General features: G+C 41.6%; 1 protein-coding gene across 2 annotated transcripts in view; it reads right to left on the minus strand.

The window, feature by feature from the left end:
• The window catches only part of bcas3 (BCAS3 microtubule associated cell migration factor), a 312,845-nt gene that overhangs the window by 279,274 nt on the left and 12,950 nt on the right, over positions 1-20,621 (minus strand). For both annotated transcript variants that reach the window (XM_061072808.1, XM_061072807.1), the window contains exon 7: positions 4,898-4,970. In XM_061072808.1, the coding sequence (XP_060928791.1) occupies positions 4,898-4,970 (73 nt within the window). The remainder of the gene's footprint in view (positions 1-4,897; positions 4,971-20,621) is intronic.

The following is a 20,621-nucleotide window of genomic DNA, read 5'->3' on the forward strand; positions in this document are numbered from 1 at the left end:
TTTCATACACTTTAGAAGACAGATACATCCGGTCTGCAGAGAAAAACCTGTTATGAAAATGCACTGAAACACAAGGGCTTAGTGCCACAATGGGCTTTTGCTATCAAATGTGTGTGTCTGCGTGGGCTAAGTGGAATTTACTGCTAGCAACCGTGTAATTAACAACCTGCATTATTTCAATGCAATAGGTTTAAATGTTGTAAATGGCCACATTTAAGCTCTTTTTTAAAATATAAATAATTTTTTAAGCGGACTGGGTTTAGGAAAGAAATGCATTTTGTAGAGTTAAGGAAATAGTCGCTGGGGGACAAAAAACGAACATGTATTATGATTAATCAGGAACACTTCCATTGAATTTGACCAAACAGGCTTTTCTATCGTGATTTCGATGATGACTTTGGTTTATTTCTCTGCCCTAAATTGAATGTTTTTATAATTTTTATTGACATTATATGTATTATAACATTACATTACATATAACATTACATTTCAAGCAGGAGAATATTAAACTTTGTAATTAGCAATTTTTTTGAACATCTCTCTAAATAATACAATGGAAAACAAAAGTCCCTGTGTCCATGGTTGTCAAGCTTAGAAAGCCTTCTAGGAAAGCACACTTCATGATGAACCTAGGCAAAATAAAACAGATAAATTACGAATCATATTGAATTGCTCCTTTAAGGTGGATCCCCAGTGAAAAAAAATGCTGTAACAGCAAAAATTACGTTCATAATATTCATAGAAAGAAAGATAAGCCCACTCCCATCATTCTGTTTCATGTTACAAGAATGTCTGTATAATGGTCTCTGTCCCAGTTTCAGAATATTACCACCCCTAGTATAAAGCGTCCAGAACAGTAAGGTACTACATAGAAGCCGAGTAAAGGAAAAAAGTATATAAAACAAAAGGTGGATTATCTTTCTCATAAAATAATCAGTGTGCTTCCAGTTTAGCCATGCTCGTCTGGTTGAGGCGGGATACAAGTGTTTTTCAAGTGACAGATTCCCTGCAGGCGAGACGTCAAATTGCTTCAAAATGTGATCTCTGACCAATAGTCCACAACAAGCGCTGCAGATATTACAATACTGACTTCATACGTCATGCTGTTGGAATAATTTCATAGATCCATACTTTAAGTCAGTGAAAGAGTATTCGTCATTTGAGGATTACATGCATGGTTACAGAATGGAGTTAAATAACACGAGTTGTGGCTGCCTTTTGGAAATTAGGAAATTAGGATTTCTGCAAAAACAGTATGAGACAGGAATGATAGTGGACATGTATGGAATGAACCACAAAATAGAGAAGGGGAAAAAAACTAAACAAAAAAAAAACTGTATACATGGCCTCAATAGTGACAATGATCCATGATGAACAAATATCCATGTGTATTAGTCAAAGCCTCAAAATAGTAATCCACACAGTGAAAGAGGAATATATTGGTTAGAAGAAGAAAGGACCACATCCTCTCAGCATCTGGAGCTGTTGTGGGGGTGGAGGGAATGGGGGGGGGGTTGGAGGTTGGAAATGTCACCGACAGTTCCCAAACTCCAGAGAACAAAGCACACTTATTCATCACTGAACTTTTGCCCATGAAGTGTGTGCACTCAAACTCAGACAAACTGTTAAGTTGTGTCCGTCTTGACCGTGAAATTTAGTTTCACCGAGAGAGCAGCCTCAAATCTCACAGAATTTGAATACCAATGGATGTGATTAAACTGGAGGAAAATAATAACAACACAAGTAGGGGAAGGAAACACAAATCCCTTCCAGAAATGTGAGCAGACATACCAAGGTCTGCAATGGCACCAGCATTCTTAACTAATTCCCAAAGCCCACTGGCACTAGTGCAGAGAGTGAAGGGGACGCATATGGAGCTTTACTGTCAAGAAAATCACTGGATCCATACATTGTTTGGATTTAACGCATAATCCTTTCCATTGATAAAATTATGTTGAGTGTGCCTGGCTGGAAATCCACAAGTACAGGGCTTCAGCACACATGCTTTTTCCCTTCTCTGGTTTTCCTTTAATTTGCAAATCTTGTAATCTAAGCCTAGAGCTGACTGACCCAACTTCTAAACCAGCACTGCTGTAGCGGCCAAGGCTCCAATCTGTTTTCCATTTAAGTGTCAAGACGGCATCCTTTTTGGTGGTTAACAAAAGCTGTTATTTCAAAATGATTATATGCTAAAAATTGTGTGAAGACCTTAGTAAGTTTATGAACAGGCCCAATGGAAAGTACAGCTCTGCACCCGGAAGCCTTTTTCCTTCTCATCTTTGACCAGAGTGTTATTTACCAAGCACTTCTGTCGGGGGGGAAGAACCAGGCTGTGCCATTCAGCCAGAGGTCAGGGTTTCTGCTTTTCAACACAGTGCATGTTTTCAGCATTAGTGCCGGGCGACGCCTGGGTGATTCGCCAAACCGTCAAAACACTGCTTGTCTCGGAGTCAGTGAGGACATAGGAAAAGCAGAAGCAACCGTAACGGCGTTAGAGAGACAGGGGCGGCGGTCCCTGGAAAACATCAAGAAGGTGGTCTCTGTCGAGGCCCGGCTGAAGTCAGACTTCCTTATTTCATTTCCCTGAGAGGATATATTGAGTTAAATTTTGTGTTGCTCTGGAAGACCGGCGTCTCTATGGGGGAGGGGGAACAGGGGGGGGAAGCATGGACTGGGCATGAGGAGGCGAGTGCATAAGGCCTTGGGGTCTGTCATTTTTTTAAATTCACTTTCTTTCACTAAACAAAGACATGACATCCCAGAAAATCTCAGGGATCTCCACATCTGTTTATTCCCCCCCTCTGTCTGCCTGTGGGGGGTTCAGGTACCGCTCGCATTCCAACCAACAAGTCACTAACATCCCATGAATCCCTTTCTAAGTTTTGGAGCTGACGCCTCTAAAGTATCAATGCAGTGCAAAGTAAAAGCAGTGGACACTTCTCAATCATTACCAAAGATGACACTGCTGTAAATAGAAGTCTTTGGTGAAGAACGTCATTCTGTCTGATAAAGATTATTTCCACTTCTGCCTGACCTCCTTCACCATTCCCGTCTTTATTGATTGCAGTTGTGATCAACTTCATAGCTGAAAGATTTCGTATGTTTGCGCTGGTGCTGTTGGACTTTGCTGTGAGAATCCTAAGTTTTGTTATTTCTTCTGGTTCCTGTTATCCATATCTTCCAGCTTGTTTGTGGTTTGGATAAAAGTAGGTCGCTTGGCAGCAATCATCACTTTGCATGTATTTACAAGGGCTCACATCATAATACCAGGCGCTGCTATGACTGTGGTCGGTCAGGCTTAGTGCACTCTATATTGCAGTATAATATTGTAAGGACTCGGGGCACAGTATAAAGCAGCTATATATGATTTTTATAACTTGTGAAAATTACCCTGAGTTACATTTGAATATTTTGTGCTATATAAATAAAATTGACTTGACTTAACTAGTGTTAATTAAAATAAAAAAGTCACAAGTAGGTAAGACCAGGTTAAGCGTTAAGACCTACAGCAGCTGAACAAATAATATTTCCAAATTCAACAACTAGAAACAGAAGGATGATAAAGTCAGTGTTTTCTAATTTACAAGTTACAGCTTGCCTATTGGTCCAAATCCTACACCTTGTGATTTGAGTCCTTAACATGTAATGAATCCACCTGCATCACATATAATGCCGATTTAATTGTTTGCACAAAGTTAATATTGCAAATATACAGAAAGAAGTAATGCTTTATGTATTACTATGTGATGTGTGTGTGATGATGTGTGTGACCTTTGTGTATAGTCTGTGTGTGCGGCGCTATGCTTTCAATAAGTCTATTTTTGTTGACCACAGCAGAGTCTTTCCATAAACTGAATGCAATAAAAAGAAGCTGTTTCCTGTCAGCTATACTATACCACAGTATTATTATCATGTGGTTATGTGAATAAATAGCACCTTAATGTGGCAACATTTATGGCCAGAATTTATCAGACAAATCAAAGTAGAGTTGTTAAACAACACAGTATTCACAGCCAACTAAAGGTGGAGTAGAGTTGGGGGGGCTTGGTTTTGGCAAAACGATCATGACTGGAGAATCTTGCTGCTAGCTAGCTTCATCTGAAAATCTTAGTCCAAGTTACAACTGGTGTAAAGTTGAAGAAGTTCCCTCTCCCTTGAGATATCACACAGTGACCTTGACCTTACCTAGTTAACAAGTGAGTCCAAGTGATTTGTGCCAGAAGTAATGAAATTCCCTACGAGCCTCATATGTCAGTTACAGCAACAAGAGGTCACTGTGACCTTGACCTTTGGGCATTTCTGATATTTTGAGTTAAGAACAATGCAAGGTAATGTGACTGACCTTTTGACCACCAAAATGTAATCAGTTCATAATTGTCTAAGTCAATGTTTGTACCGAATTTAAAGACATTCCCTCAAGCCGATATCGCTTGCAAGACCTTCACCTTTGACATCTGGCTACCAAAATCACGCGAGTTATTCCTTGAGTCCAAGTGAATGTGTGTGCCAAATGTGAAAGGATTCTTTGATGGCGTTCAGGAGATATCACCTCACAAGGCAAAGAATGTGCTTTTTGAGGTCACCGTGACCTTGACCTTTGACTTTTGGACACCAAAACGAATCAATTCACCAAAGTGAATATTTGTAGCAAATTTGTAAAAAAATTCCCCCGTGGCATTCTTGAGATGTCACCTTCACAGGAATGGGACGGACAACCCAAAAACATTGGCTGTCGCTGGGGCGGAGGCATTAGGATATATAGTTGGAATTACATTCATTCAAAAGTTGAATTAATGCTCTCATCAGTGATGTCCTGTTTGGTTGAGATGTTTCTTATACCTGATCACAGAGAACTATGAGGAAGAGACCTAAGCTTTATTATGATGGGAGAACTCACCCAGAGGAGCCTGTGCTCTTGCAAACCCCCAGCAACGGCCTCTTCTCAGCAAAACTGTCCATCTTCAGAGGACCTGAGGAGGAAGAGCATTCACAAAGGTCACAGATGAGAAACAGAATAAATATGAACATAACAATGAGGGACATTCTTTAAATGAACATGTGAGGCCTCCAGTGCTGCCCACCCTATTTCAACAGGCAGCCTATTACCATGACAGGAAACGTGCTGATTACATTAGTACTGTTGTGATGTAATTCAATTATGGTCATCACACTTTTTGATGAAAGCAGACCCCCCCCCCACTCCTAAAAATAGTACTTGTTTTGCAAGCTACTGGACCCTAACGCTGAGTCCCTATGCTATTAAGACTTTGGTGTTCTACCTTTTTCTGATTCTCTGCTGTGTACACTTTTGAGAGGAAACTTGAATGAAAACGCTGCCAATGAAAAATATGATTAAAAAAAATCTGAACTAAAATAACCTGGAGAAATCTTCAGAATGTTAGAAACGGAGTGTCCATCTACTAGTTGGTGTATGGGTTTCAGTGTGGAATTACATCGTAGTTAAAAACTCATTCAAAAGGTAAAGAAAAAACATGTTGCATGGGACTTATCCCATACTTTCCCTAATTGTGTCATTCTTGAAGACAGGCGGAGCATCGGGGGTTGGAGGGGATGGGGGTGCTTCGATTGAAGAAGATGTTACACTTTTAAAGGACTGTAATTTGAAGCTTGACAGTAATCAGCCCGAGTTCCTGTGGTATGGCGTAAAAGCAAAAGTGCCTTGCCTACCAGCCTTTAACACTCCCAAGAAGGTCTTTCCTTCTTTCATGTTTCTGTCATCAGTCATCCTTCCCTCTCAAGATATTGAGCTGTAGCATAAATATGTCTCTTGGAGACTTAGTGAATTGGTACATTTACTAAAAACCTACTGGGAAACCACTGCATGAATGGAGAAACTTTGATTTGATTACTTCTCGAACATTGCTGGACAAAGACCTAAGGAGCCCTGTCTGTATGTGGTCTTCAGCATGTTTGAATGTAACAGTGAGGATTGGTTAAGTTAAATAATGAGAAGCAATGTAGACAACGTGCTTATTGTAATAACTTCATGAAAACTGAGCATCCCAAGTTTACCTCTAAAGACATAAACTCAACTCCACTGAAAAAGAGCCCAACAATTACATTACACAATACTAAATATATTCATGTTTCCTCAATTTTTCATTTGTCATCTATCAAGGGACCAATGTTGCCACATTTTGCAACACAACGGAAGATCATAGGTTGCAAACTCCAGAGAGGATGTGGATAAATCGCATTAGCTCCCTTTGTAGAAGTAGCACTTCCTACTCTATTCTAGGAGAACTTTGCCTTATTACATTCGACACCTATTTTCGGGCATTTCCAAGTCCGCCCACCCATGGCTTTGCATCCCAAACAATTGGCCTTTTAATGGCTCACCACAGTGCAACACTGTTTGCGCCCTGGCAGATTGCAATCAGTGTCCTTCCCCTCAGTAGGACAATTCATATTTATTTTCTGCTGAGAGAATTGCCCTCCTCATGTGTCGAGGCGATCTGCTGCTTCTTATTACTGTGGTTTGCTTTCATCCACATCCAGCCCTCTTTAAATGCTGCCATTGTGTGTTGTTGAAATCTGCCAAAAGACCGGAACATGGACGAGGAACAAAAAGCTCTTCTCACAAACCAGTGAGGCTTTATGGCAGTTTTCACAGCACTTATTGACACCTTCAAAGATTAAATTGAAACTTTATGTCAGGAAAGGACCGAATGAGTGGAACAGCTAAACCATTTGCTTTCAGAACATGAACCCTGGTAGTTATACAGCACTCATCTTCCCAGTGTCTGAAAATGACCAGTGTGTTCAGTTACTGTTTCCACATTTGAATATAATACTCTACATAAAGTTGAGTAATTAGTAGTGGGAGCAGGAATTTGAATAAATGCAGTGTTCTTGATTTAATTGTAAGTAGATAGAAATTGAAGATCAATCTTAACTCAGTAGGTGAAAAGATGTTTTTAGTTTTAAGCAAAAGTCTTATTTACAAGTATTCACACATAAGAACTTTACAGAAGCAGGATATAGCCTTTTTGGTTAGTTTCTACAAGTTTTGCACCTGCATTGAGCCAGTTTATCAGATTCTTCCACAGCTGTCAACTTGGCAGGTAAACATCTCAACTACCATCGTCAGGTCTCACCATGGCAGCTCTATGGGGTTAAGTCAGACTTGAGGCAACTCCAACATTGACCTGGCTCTATGTGTCAGGTCATTGCTGTGCTGAAAGGTGAACCATTGCAGTCTCAAGTTGCCTGTTCACTGGAGCAGGTTTTTGGAGTCTTCCCCGTCCTTCACTGTAAGATGACATTAGCCAGGTGATGAGCAGTCCCCTGGTGTTCACCGGACAGTTGGAGTTGTGCCCAAAGGATTAAACTTTTTTCTCATTTGAGACTCTTTTATTTGTCCTCTCAGAGTCCTTTCAATGTCAGTTTGGCAAAATTTAAGCTGGCTGTCATTGGCCTTTTATTAAAGTGAGAGTTGGCTTCTAGATCACCTTCCTGACAAATGTCCTTGCCAGGTCATTCAATTTGGCTGGTCAACAAACCTGTTATTGAGGCAACCGTGCTCCTGGTAACACTCAAAGCTTTAAAAATGGTTATTTAAGCCCTCACTTGTATTGGAAAGGCTTGCTGTCTGCTTGTTTGACTTCACAGCTTGTTTTTTTCCTGACATGCATTGTGAGTCATGAGACCCAATGCACACAGGTGTGGGCCTTTCTAAACTATGTCCGGTAAGTTCAGTTAGTAACAGACTGGCTCAAGTTTTAGACAAATCTCAAACGTAATTAAAGCTGAGAAGATATCATTTGGAATGCTAGGGTCTGAATATATTAGTTTCAGTCTTGTATTTCTACTGGGTTTGCAAAGATTTCTGGATGGAGCCAGTGCTGGCAACTTATATGAAACTTAAGAACAAGTACAAATAGATAAAGGAGTACTACTTTGATAGCGCCTTTCAACATTCTCTCAAGTATGTATATGTTCACTACACGAAGAAATTATTTTTGAACAAACAAAAGTTTTAACGTCTCCTTACAAAACATGTGCAACAAGACGAATGTGTAAGTCGAAGCAAAATCTGTCAAGAGTAGATTAAGACATTGGGAGGTTTTCTGGCAGTTTTTGAAATGTCATCTCCCAGTAAGCTAGATGGCATAATAAGGACAGGACCCAGCTCAAGAAAAAAATAATTAAAAACTCTGGACAGCATGGTAAATTATTGACTATGCTTTTATACAAGTTTGATGGCTGCATTTGTTAAATAATTCAACTTTTCTAGCTATCATGCTTGTCAGACTGTCATGGCCACCAAGTCAAGTTCAATAATATAACTAGGGCTACGTTGTAGCACTAACGGGCCCGAGCACACGCGCGTTTCAAGTCTGTCGCGGTCGGGGAAGACACAGCGTTCAATGACCAAGCACTCGTCTCCGCGTTGCATGCGTTTTTTGAACTGTAGCAAGGATAAACGCTTCACTTCCTGTAGCCAGCAGGTGGTGCTGTGATTTTAAGTCATGGTGTCTCTGTAGATGTCATCAGGTCGTGACTCTTGTCTTACATGTCTAGTTTGGACCTGATTGAACCAAATATGCCTCAGATACAGAAGCTCGTGTTTTGATGGCTAGTAATCAAAGTCTGTCGCCAGGCCACGGTCACACACTGTAACGTACATGTCAAATATTCTAATGTTACCCCCAATCATGAACTAAAGTTATCTATCAACATTAATTGTCAAACATCTGTAAGTGTAGCTGAGTTTCCAACACATTAAAACTGTGTGAATGAATTCCTATGAAAGAAAATGTGGTCCTTGGTAAACACACTGTAACGTACATGTTAAATATACTATTTTTACCCTCAATCATGTACTAAAGTTATCTATCAACATTAATTGTCAAACATATGTAAGTGTAGCTGAGTTTCCAACACATTAAAACTGTTTGAAAGAACTCCTATGACCTGTGAAAGAAAATGTGGTCCTTAGTCAATTCATGGTCTTATACTGCCATCTTGTGTCTAAACATTGCCAGTACAGCTTATTTGACTCAAATAAATATAAGTCAATGAGTTTCCTTCAGACTTTGTTGAACGCCACGATCACACGGTGTGATAAAAAAATTATCTTTTGATAACTTTACACTTTCAGATTGTTGTGATGGCACTCATTTAAATTTTAAGTTGATCTGATGAAAGGCCTACGACAAGTACATCAAAGTAAAAACGTGAAATATGGCCAAAATGGCCACTAAATCCAAAATGGCGGACTTCCTGTTGAGTTTTGCATAACGCACTGATATACTTTTTTGTGCGTCTGGTCACGATACACATCTGGGTATTTTTTTCGTGAGGATCGGTGAATGCTAAATGAGGGGCTTTTCTGTAGGTGGCGCTGTTGAGCTATTTTGCCACGCCTATTTCCAAATCCTCAAGAATACGTAAATTTTCACCGCCTTCTAATTTACTGCAAAGTTTAAAACATTTTTGAGCACGTTAAAGCCCTCAAAAAGCCAATCACTTTGTATGAAGAAAAATAATAATAACTAGGGCTACGTTGTAGCACTAACGGGCCCGAGCAAACGCGCGTTCCAAGTCTGTCGCGGTCGGAGAAGAGACAGAGTTCGATGACCAAGCGCTTGTCTCCGCGTTGCATGCGTTTGCGCACTGCGGTAACGTTAAATGCTTCACTTCCTGTAGCCAGTAGGTGGCGCTGTGATTTAACGTCATGGTGTCTTCGCAGATGTCATCAGGCAGCGACTCTTGTCTTATATGTCTAGTTTGGACTTGATTGAACCAAATATGCCTGAGACACAGAAGCTCGTGTTTGGATGGCGTGCAATCAAACTTTGACGCCAGGCCAGGGTCACATGGTATATCGAAATGTTAAAATTCAAATAACTTTAGATCTCCATCTTCTTGTGAAGACACTCATCTTAATTTTAAGTTGATCTGATGAAAGCTCTACGACCAGTATATCAAAGTAAGTATGCAGAATATGGCCAAAATGGCCACCAAATCCAAAATGGCCGGCTTCCTGTTTACTCTAGCATATCTATCCAAGAGACTTATTTCTTTGTCATGAAAAGACACATGTCCCCGTCGATTTTCGTAGCTGTAGGCCAATCACAGTGCCGGGGCTGGCCTTTAGGGGGCGCTAGTCAGTTATTTTGCCACGCCCATTCCTTAAACCCTTCTGACAGCTTTCAGGGGGGGGCTGTTGATACACACATGTAGTTTGAGGGAGATTGAACCTTGAACTCCGAAGTTATAGCAATTTCGTATGTCATGGCGAGTTGATGAACTTTGATGCCACGCCATTAATATGGCGTTTGACGAAAAGTCACAGTAATCTTATATCTTCATTATCAATGCCTTGAGACCCATTCGCCACAGTTTGACATGGTTGCTCAAAGTGGATGAGGAGAAATTCTTCCAAGTGTGAGACGTACCAAAAACAAGACATTTCCTGCTGCCACCAGGGGGCGCTGTAATTTTAAGTCACTATTTCTGTGTTGTTGTCTTCGGGTTGTGACTCTTGTCTTATGTGTCTAGTTTGGACTTGATTGGACCAAATATGTTCGAGATACAGACGCCCGTGTTTTGATGGCGTTTCATCAAACTTTGACGCAACGCCACGGTCACACGCTCTGACGAAAAGTTGATTTTTTTGATAACTTTAATACTCCATATTGTTGTGATGACACTCGTCTTAATTTTAAGGTGATCCGATGAAAGCTCTACGACAAGTATATCAAAGTAAAAACGTGAAATATCGCCAAAATGGCCACTAAATCCAAAATGGCGGACTTCCTGTTGCTTTTTTCATTATGCTCCTTGAGACTTTTTTGTATGATTAGTCACGATACACCTTTCCCCCGATTTTGGTGAAGATCGGCCATGGGGAAACCTAGGGGCTGCGTTCCAGGTGGCACTGTTGAGCCATAGTGCCACGCCAATTTCCAAATACTGCAGAATACGTAAATTTCCACCACATTCTAATTTACTGCAAAGTTTTAAACATTTTTGAGCATGGGAAAGCCCTCAAAAAGCCCATTCATTTGGATGAATAAGAATAATAATAATAATCATTTCAATTTCAATAGGGCCTCCCACCGGAGGTGCTCGGGCCCTAACTAGGGCTACGTTGTAGCACTAACGGGCCCGAGCACACGCGCGTTCCAAGTCTGTTGCGGTCGGGGAAGAGAGAACGTTGGATGAGCAAGCGCTCGTCTCCGCGTTGCATGCGTTCGGCACTGCGGCAAGGATAAACGCTTCACTTCCTGTAGCCACCAGGGGGCGCTGTGATTTTAAGTCACGATTTCTGTGTAGATGTCTTCAGGTCGGGAATCTCGTCTTATGTGTCTAGTTTGGATTTGATCAGACCAAATATGTCTGAGATACAGAAACTCGTGTGTTGATGGCGTTTCATCAAACTTTGACGCCACGCCATGGTCAGAGGCTCTGACGAAAAAATAAAATTTTGATAACTTTGAATCTACATCTTGTTGTGATTAGACTCATATAAATTTTAAGTTGATCTGAGGAAAGCTCTACGACAAGTATATCAAAGTAAATATGCAGAATATGGCCAAAATGGCCACCAAATCCAAAATGGCCGGCTTCCTGTTTACTCTAGCATATCTATCCAAGAGACTTATTTCTTTGTCATGAAAATACACATGTCCCCGTCGATTTTCGTAGCTGTAGGCCAATCGTAGTGCCGGGGCTACCCTTTAGGGGGCGCTAGTCAGTTATATTGCCACGCCCATTCCTTAAACCCGTCTGACAGCTTTCAGGGGGGGGGCTGTTGACACACACATGTAGTTTGAGGGAGATTGAACCTTGAACACCGAAGTTATAGCAATTTCGTGTGTCATGGCGAATTGATGAACTTTGATGCCACGCCATTAATATGGCGTTTGACGAAAAGTCACAGAAATCTTATATCTTCATTATCAATGTCTTGAGACCCATTTGACATAGTTTCACATGGTTGTGCAAAGGGGATGAGGAGAAATACTTCCAAGTGTGAGACGTACCAAAAACAAGACATTTCCTGTTGCCACCAGGGGGCGCTGTGATTTTAAGTCACGATTTCTGTGTTGTTGTCTTCGGGTCGCGACTCTTGTCTTATGTGTCGAGTTTGGACTTGATTGGACCAAATATGTCCAAGATACAGACGCCCGTGTTTTGATGGCGTTTCATCAAACTTTGACGCCACGCCACGGTCACACGCTCTGACGAAAAGTTGATTTTTTTGATAACTTTAGTAGTCCATATTGTTGTGATGACACTCGTCTAAATTTTAAGGTGATCCGATGAAAGCTCTATGACAAGTATATCAAAGTAAAAACGTGAAATATGGCCAAAATGGCCACTAAATCCAAAATGGCGGACTTCATGTTACGATTTTCATAATGCACTGAGAGGCTTTTTTGTGCGTCTGGTCATGATACACAACCTCCTATTTTTTCGTGAGGATCGGTGAAAGTTAACTGAGGGGGCTTTCCGTAGGTGGCGCTGTTGAGCCATTTTGCCACGCCTATTTCAAATTACTCCAGAATGCAATTACTTTTTTGGGCTTTGTACTTCCTGCAAAGTTTCAAAAAATTTCAACTATGTCTAGGCCCTTAAAAAGGCAGAAAAGGGAAATAATAATAATAACTAGGGCTACGTTGTAGCACTAACGGGCCCGAGCACACGCGCGTTTCAAGTCTGTTGCGGTCGGGGAAGAGACAGCGTTCAATGACCAAGCGGCCGTCTCCGCGTTGCATGGGTTTTTTGCACTGCGGCAAGGATAAACGCTTCACTTCCTGTAGCCAGCAGGTGGCGCTGTGATTTTAAGTCATGGTGTCTCTGTAGATGTCATCAGGTCGTGACCCTTGTCTTACATGTCTAGTTTGGTCTTGATTGAACCAAATATGCCTGAGATACAGAAGCTCGTGTTTCGATGGCGTGTAATCAAACTTTGACGCCTGGCCACGGTTACACGCTGTAACCTATAGTTGATGTTTTGATAACTTTAGTACTTCATCTTGTTGTGAAGACACTCATCTAAATTTTAAGTTGATCTGATGAAAGCTGTACGACAAGTATATTAAAGTAAATATGCAGAATATGGCCAAAATGGCCACCAAATCCAAAATGGCCGGCTTCCTGTTTACTCTAGCATATCTATCCAAGAGACTTATTTCTTTGTCATGAAAAGACTCATGTCCCCGTCGATTTTCGTAGCTGTAGGCCAATCGTAGTGCCGGGGCTGCCCTTTAGGGGGCGCTAGTCAGTTATATTGCCACGCCCATTCCTTAAACCCATCTGACAGCTTTCAGGGGGGGGCTGTTGACACACACATGTAGTTTGAGGGAGATTGAACCTTGAACACCGAAGTTATAGCAATTTCGTGTGTCATGGCGAATTGATGAACTTTGATGCCACGCCATTAATATGGCGTTTGACGAAAAGTCACAGTAATCTTATATCTTCATTATCAATGTCTTGAGACCCATTTGACATAGTTTCACATGGTTGTGCAAAGGGGATGAGGAGAAATACTTCCAAGTGTGAGACGTACCAAAAACAAGACATTTCCTGCTGCCACCAGGGGGCGCTGTGATTTTAAGTCACGATTTTTGTGTTGTTGTCTTCGGGTCGTGACTCTTGTCTTATGTGTCTAGTTTGGACTTGATTGGACCAAATATGTCCGAGATACAGACGCCCGTGTTTTGATGGCGTTTCATCAAACTTTGACGCAACGCCACGGTCACACGCTCTGACGAAAAGTGGATTTTTTTGATAACTTTAGTAGTCCATATTGTTGTGATGACACTCGTCTTAATTTTTAGGTGATCCGATGAAAGCCCTACGACAAGTACATCAAAGTAAAAACGTGGAATATGGTCAAAATGGCCACTAAATCCAAAATGGCGGACTTCCTGTTGCTTTTTTCATAATGCTCCTTGAGACTTTTTTGTATGATTAGTCACGATACACCTTTCCCCCGATTTTAGTGAAGATCGGCCATGGGGAAACCTAGGGGCTGCGTTCCAGGTGGCGCTGTTGAGCCATAGTGCCACGCCCATTTCCAAATACTCCAGAATACGTAAATTTCCACCACATTCTAATTTACTGCAAAGTTTTAAACATTTTTGAGCATGGGAAAGCCCTCAAAAAGCCCATTCATTTGGATGAATAAGAATAATAACTAGGGCTACGTTGTAGCACTAACGGGCCCGAGCACACGCGCGTTCCAAGTCTGTTGCGGTCGGGGAAGAGAGAACGTTGGATGAGCAAGCGCTCGTCTCCGCGTTGCATGCGTTCGGCACTGCGGCAAGGATAAACGCTTCACTTCCTGTAGCCACCAGGGGGCGCTGTGATTTTAAGTCTCGATTTCTGTGTAGATGTCTTCAGGTCGGGAATCTTGTCTTATGTGTCTAGTTTGGATTTGATCAGACCAAATATGTCTGAGATACAGAAACTCGTGTGTTGATGGCGTTTCATCAAACTTTGACGCCACGCCATGGTCAGAGGCTCTGACGAAAAAATAAAATTTTGATAAGTTTGAATCTCCATCTTGTTGTGATTAGACTCATATAAATTTTAAGTTGATCTGAGGAAACCTCTACGACAAGTATATCAAAGTAAATATGCAGAATATGGCCAAAATGGCCACCAAATCCAAAATGGCGGGCTTCCTGTTTACTCTAGCATATCTATCCAAGAGACTTATTTCTTTGTCATGATAAGACACATGACCCCGTCGATTTTCGTAGCTGTAGGCCAATCACAGTGCCGGAACTGGCCTTTAGGGGGCGCTAGTCAGTTATTTTGCCACGCCCATTCCTTAAACCCTTCCGACAGCTTTCAGGGGGGGGCTGTTGATACACACATGTAGTTTGAGGGAGATTGAACCTTGAACTCCGAAGTTATAGCAATTTCGTATGTCATGGCGAGTTGATGAACTTTGATGCCACGCCATTAATATGGCGTTTGACGAAAAGTTACAGTAATCTTATATCTTCATTATCAATGCCTTGAAACCCATTCGCCACAGTTTGACATGGTTGCTCAAAGTGGATGAGGAGAAATTCTTCCAAGTGTGAGACGTACCAAAAACAAGACATTTCCTGCTGCCACCAGGGGGCGCTGTAATGTTAGGTCACTATTTCTGTGTTGTTGTCTTCGGGTCGTGACTCTTGTCTTATGTGTTTAGTTTGGACTTGATTGGACCAAATATGTCCGAGATACAGACGCCCGTGTTTTGATGGCGTTTCATCAAACTTTGACGCAACGCCACGGTCACACGCTCTGACGAAAAGTTGATTTTTTTGATAACTTTAATACTCCATATTGTTGTGATGACACTCGTCTTAATTTTAAGGTGATCCGATGAAAGCCCTACGACAAGTACATCAAAGTAAAAACGTGGAATATGGTCAAAATGGCCACTAAATCCAAAATGGCGGACTTCCTGTTGCTTTTTTCATAATGCTCCTTGAGACTTTTTTGTATGATTAGTCACGATACACCTTTCCCCCGATTTTGGTGAAGATCGGCCATGGGGAAACCTAGGGGCTGCGTTCCAGGTGGCGCTGTTGAGCCATTGTGCCACGCCCATTTCCAAATACTCAAGAATACGTTAATTTCCACCATATTCTAATTTACTGCAAAGTTTTAAACATTTTTGAGCATGGGAAAGCCCTCAAAAAGCCCATTCATTTGGATGAATAAGAATAATAATAATAATCATTTCAATTTCAATAGGGCCTCCCACCGGAGGTGCTCGGGCCCTAATAATAATCATTTCAATTTCAATAGGGCCTCCCACCGGAGGTGCTCGGGCCCTAATAACTAGGGCTACGTTGTAGCACTAACGGGCCCGAGCACACACGCGTTCCAAGTCTGTTGCGGTCGGGGAAGAGAGAACGTTGGATGAGCAAGCGCTCGTCTCCGCGTTGCATGCGTTCGGCACTGCGGCAAGGATAAACGCTTCACTTCCTGTAGCCACCAGGGGGCGCTGTGATTTTAAGTCACGATTTCTGTGTAGATGTCTTCAGGTCGGGAATCTCGTCTTATGTGTCTAGTTTGGATTTGATCAGACCAAATATGTCTGAGATACAGAAACTCGTGTGTTGATGGCGTTTCATCAAACTTTGACGCCACGCCATGGTCAGAGGCTCTGACGAAAAAATAAAATTTTGATAACTTTGAATCTACATCTTGTTGTGATTAGACTCATATAAATTTTAAGTTGATCTGAGGAAAGCTCTACGACAAGTATATCAAAGTAAATATGCAGAATATGGCCAAAATGGCCACCAAATCCAAAATGGCCGGCTTCCTGTTTACTCTAGCATATCTATCCAAGAGACTTATTTCTTTGTCATGAAAAGACACATGTCCCCGTCGATTTTCGTAGCTGTAGGCCAATCGTAGTGCCGGGGCTACCCTTTAGGGGGCGCTAGTCAGTTATATTGCCACGCCCATTCCTTAAACCCGTCTGACAGCTTTCAGGGGGGGGGCTGTTGACACACACATGTAGTTTGAGGGAGATTGAACCTTGAACACCGAAGTTATAGCAATTTCGTGTGTCATGGCGAATTGATGAACTTTGATGCCACGCCATTAATATGGCGTTTGACGAAAAGTCACAGAAATCTTATATCTTCATTATCAATGTCTTGAGACCCATTTGACATAGTTTCACATGGTTGTGCAAAGGGGATGAGGAGAAATACTTCCAAGTGTGAGACGTACCAAAAACAAGACATTTCCTGTTGCCACCAGGGGGCGCTGTGATTTTAAGTCACGATTTCTGTGTTGTTGTCTTCGGGTCGCGACTCTTGTCTTATGTGTCGAGTTTGGACTTGATTGGACCAAATATGTCCAAGATACAGACGCCCGTGTTTTGATGGCGTTTCATCAAACTTTGACGCCACGCCACGGTCACACGCTCTGACGAAAAGTTGATTTTTTTGATAACTTTAGTAGTCCATATTGTTGTGATGACACTCGTCTAAATTTTAAGGTGATCCGATGAAAGCTCTATGACAAGTATATCAAAGTAAAAACGTGAAATATGGCCAAAATGGCCACTAAATCCAAAATGGCGGACTTCATGTTACGATTTTCATAATGCACTGAGAGGCTTTTTAGTGCGTCTGGTCATGATACACAACCTCCTATTTTTTCGTGAGGATCGGTGAAAGTTAACTGAGGGGGCTTTCCGTAGGTGGCGCTGTTGAGCCATTTTGCCACGCCTATTTCAAATTACTCCAGAATGCAATTACTTTTTTGGGCTTTGTACTTCCTGCAAAGTTTCAAAAAATTTCAACTATGTCTAGGCCCTTAAAAAGGCAGAAAAGGGAAATAATAATAATAATAATAACTAGGGCTACGTTGTAGCACTAACGGGCCCGAGCACACGCGCGTTTCAAGTCTGTTGCGGTCGGGGAAGAGACAGCGTTCAATGACCAAGCGGCCGTCTCCGCGTTGCATGGGTTTTTTGCACTGCGGCAAGGATAAACGCTTCACTTCCTGTAGCCAGCAGGTGGCGCTGTGATTTTAAGTCATGGTGTCTCTGTAGATGTCATCAGGTCGTGACCCTTGTCTTACATGTCTAGTTTGGTCTTGATTGAACCAAATATGCCTGAGATACAGAAGCTCGTGTTTCGATGGCGTGTAATCAAACTTTGACGCCTGGCCACGGTTACACGCTGTAACCTATAGTTGATGTTTTGATAACTTTAGTACTTCATCTTCTTGTGAAGACACTCATCTAAATTTTAAGTTGATCTGATGAAAGCTGTACGACAAGTATATTAAAGTAAATATGCAGAATATGGCCAAAATGGCCACCAAATCCAAAATGGCCGGCTTCCTGTTTACTCTAGCATATCTATCCAAGAGACTTATTTCTTTGTCATGAAAAGACACATGTCCCCGTCGATTTGCGTAGCTGTAGGCCAATCGTAGTGCCGGGGCTACCCATTAGGGGGCGCTAGTCAGTTATATTGCCACGCCCATTCCTTAAACCCATCTGACAGCTTTCAGGGGGGGGCTGTTGACACACACATGTAGTTTGAGGGAGATTGAACCTTGAACACCGAAGTTATAGCAATTTTGTGTGTCATGGCGAATTGATGAACTTTGATGCCACGCCATTAATATGGCGTTTGACGAAAAGTCACAGAAATCTTATATCTTCATTATCAATGTCTTGAGACCCATTTGACATAGTTTCACATGGTTGTGCAAAGGGGATGAGGAGAAATACTACCAAGTGTGTGACGTACCAAAAACAAGACATTTCCTGCTGCCACCAGGGGGCGCTGTGATATTAAGTCACTTTTTCTGTGTTGTTGTCTTCGGGTCGTGACTCTTGTCTTATGTGTCTAGTTTGGACTTGATTGGACCAAATATGTCAAAGATACAGACGCCCGTGTTTTGATGGCGTTTCATCAAACTTTGACGCCACGCCACGGTCACACGCTCTGACGAAAAGTTGATCTTTTGATAACTTTAGTAGTCCATATTGTTGTGATGACACTCGTCTAAATTTTAAGGTGATCCGATGAAAGCTCTATGACAAGTATATCAAAGTAAAAACGTGAAATATGGCCAAAATGGCCACTAAATCCAAAATGGCGGACTTCATGTTACGATTTTCATAATGCACTGAGAGGCTTTTTTGTGCGTCTGGTCATGATACACAACCTCCTATTTTTTCGTGAGGATCGGTGAAAGTTAACTGAGGGGGCTTTCCGTAGGTGGCGCTGTTGAGCCATTCTGCCACGCCTATTTCAAATTACTCCAGAATGCAATTACTTTTTTGGGCTTTGTACTTCCTGCAAAGTTTCAAAAAATTTCAACTATGTCTAGGCCCTTAAAAAGGCAGAAAAGGGAAATAATAATAATAATAAGAAGAAGAAAAATGCCTTCAATTTCAATAGGGCCTCACACCGGAGGTGCTCGGGCCCTAATAAGAAAAATGCCTTCAATTTCAATAGGGCCTCACACCGGAGGTGCTCGGGCCCTAATAATAATAATAATAATCTTATCAATTTCAATAGGGCCTCCCACCGGAGGTGCTCGGGCCCTAATAATCATTTCAATTTCAATAGGGCCTCCCACCGGAGGTGCTCGGGCCCTAAATAATAATCTTATCAATTTCAATAGGGCCTCCCACCGGAGGTGCTCGGGCCCTAATAATCTTATCAGTTTCAATAGGGCCTCCCACCGGAGGTGCTCGGGCCCTAATAATAATAATAATCTTATCAATTTCAATAGGGCCTCCCACCGGAGGTGCTCGGGCCCTAATAATCATTTCAATTTCAATAGGGCCTCCCACCGGAGGTGCTCGGGCCCTAATAATAATCTTTTCAATTTCAATAGGGCCTCACACCAGAGGTGCTCGGGCCCTAATAAGAATAATCCTTACAATTTCAATAGGGCCTCTCACCATTCGGTGCTCGGGCCCTAATAATCTTATCAATTTCAATAGGGCCTCCCACCGGAGGTGCTCGGGCCCTAATAATAATAATCATTTCAATTTCAATAGGGCCTCCCACCGGAGGTGCTCGGGCCCTAATAATGAAAGTTATTCACAGCAGATATGACAATATCTAAAATTAAGTTTATTTTGAAATACAAATTAACAACAATTTCAAAATTAAAATTGGTGGATTCCTACTCATATAATCCTTCAAAATAATGCATTTTAAAAATCAATGACACCATGATACAAACGATACCAGGGTGGGGGTAAAAGGAATTGACAATAATGCCTGCTCAACTGCTGAATCCATTCCTGGGATTGATTTATGATGATCTGTTGTAAGCTAATACATTAGATATTCACATTTCTCCAACCTGTCTTCTGGCTGCATACATTGGCTGGCTTTCATTCTTTCCCATAATGACTTCTGTCGCTTACTTTTACTGCAACACACCATCTGTCAGCATATGATCATAGTTTATTGATAGAATAATTGGTATTGCTTCTGTTCTAGTAGTCTCCCTACAGCTACAAAGACATCTAAAACATACATTCATTGTTAATGTGTGGGAATTCTAGAATGGCATTAGGCAGCAAAAGATACAGTATGAGAAAGAAACAAAAATGCGGGAAAGACATTTGTTACTATTAACTAATGGCTTTGGTTATAGAATCTATTAAAAATGCAAAAGAGCATCTACAACATACACTTTTACCTGAACAAAATATTCAAGAATTTTGAAACGCTAATTTAGACTGGAGGAGTTAGAGAGAACCGAACAGTGAGAGGTTTCCAGCAGAGCTTTGGCAGCAGAGGCGCACTGACTTCAGAGGCCTGCCACCGCTAACTCGGAGCAGGCCAACAATAATCGCAGACTGACTTGAACATTAGGATGAGGCAGCATGGAGCACTCTTTAATTTTAATGATATAGCACCACTTAAAATGCCCACAACCCCAAACTGCATTAGGATGAGCCATACAAAATTTTATTTTAAGTGTCGACCTTGAATGCTGAAATCAAGTTAACCAAAGTGTTGTTTTTTTTTCTTCTAGGACAGAGAGATTACAAATATACAGAGAAACTCTCATTTTTAAAAGTCCCTACAACCATTGGGGATTTGGAAGATAAACCTGGTGTTAAATAATAAAGC

This window comes from Limanda limanda, chromosome 6 (genome assembly GCF_963576545.1).
Source record: "Limanda limanda chromosome 6, fLimLim1.1, whole genome shotgun sequence".
In the NCBI taxonomy this organism is placed as follows: domain Eukaryota; kingdom Metazoa; phylum Chordata; class Actinopteri; order Pleuronectiformes; family Pleuronectidae; genus Limanda; species Limanda limanda.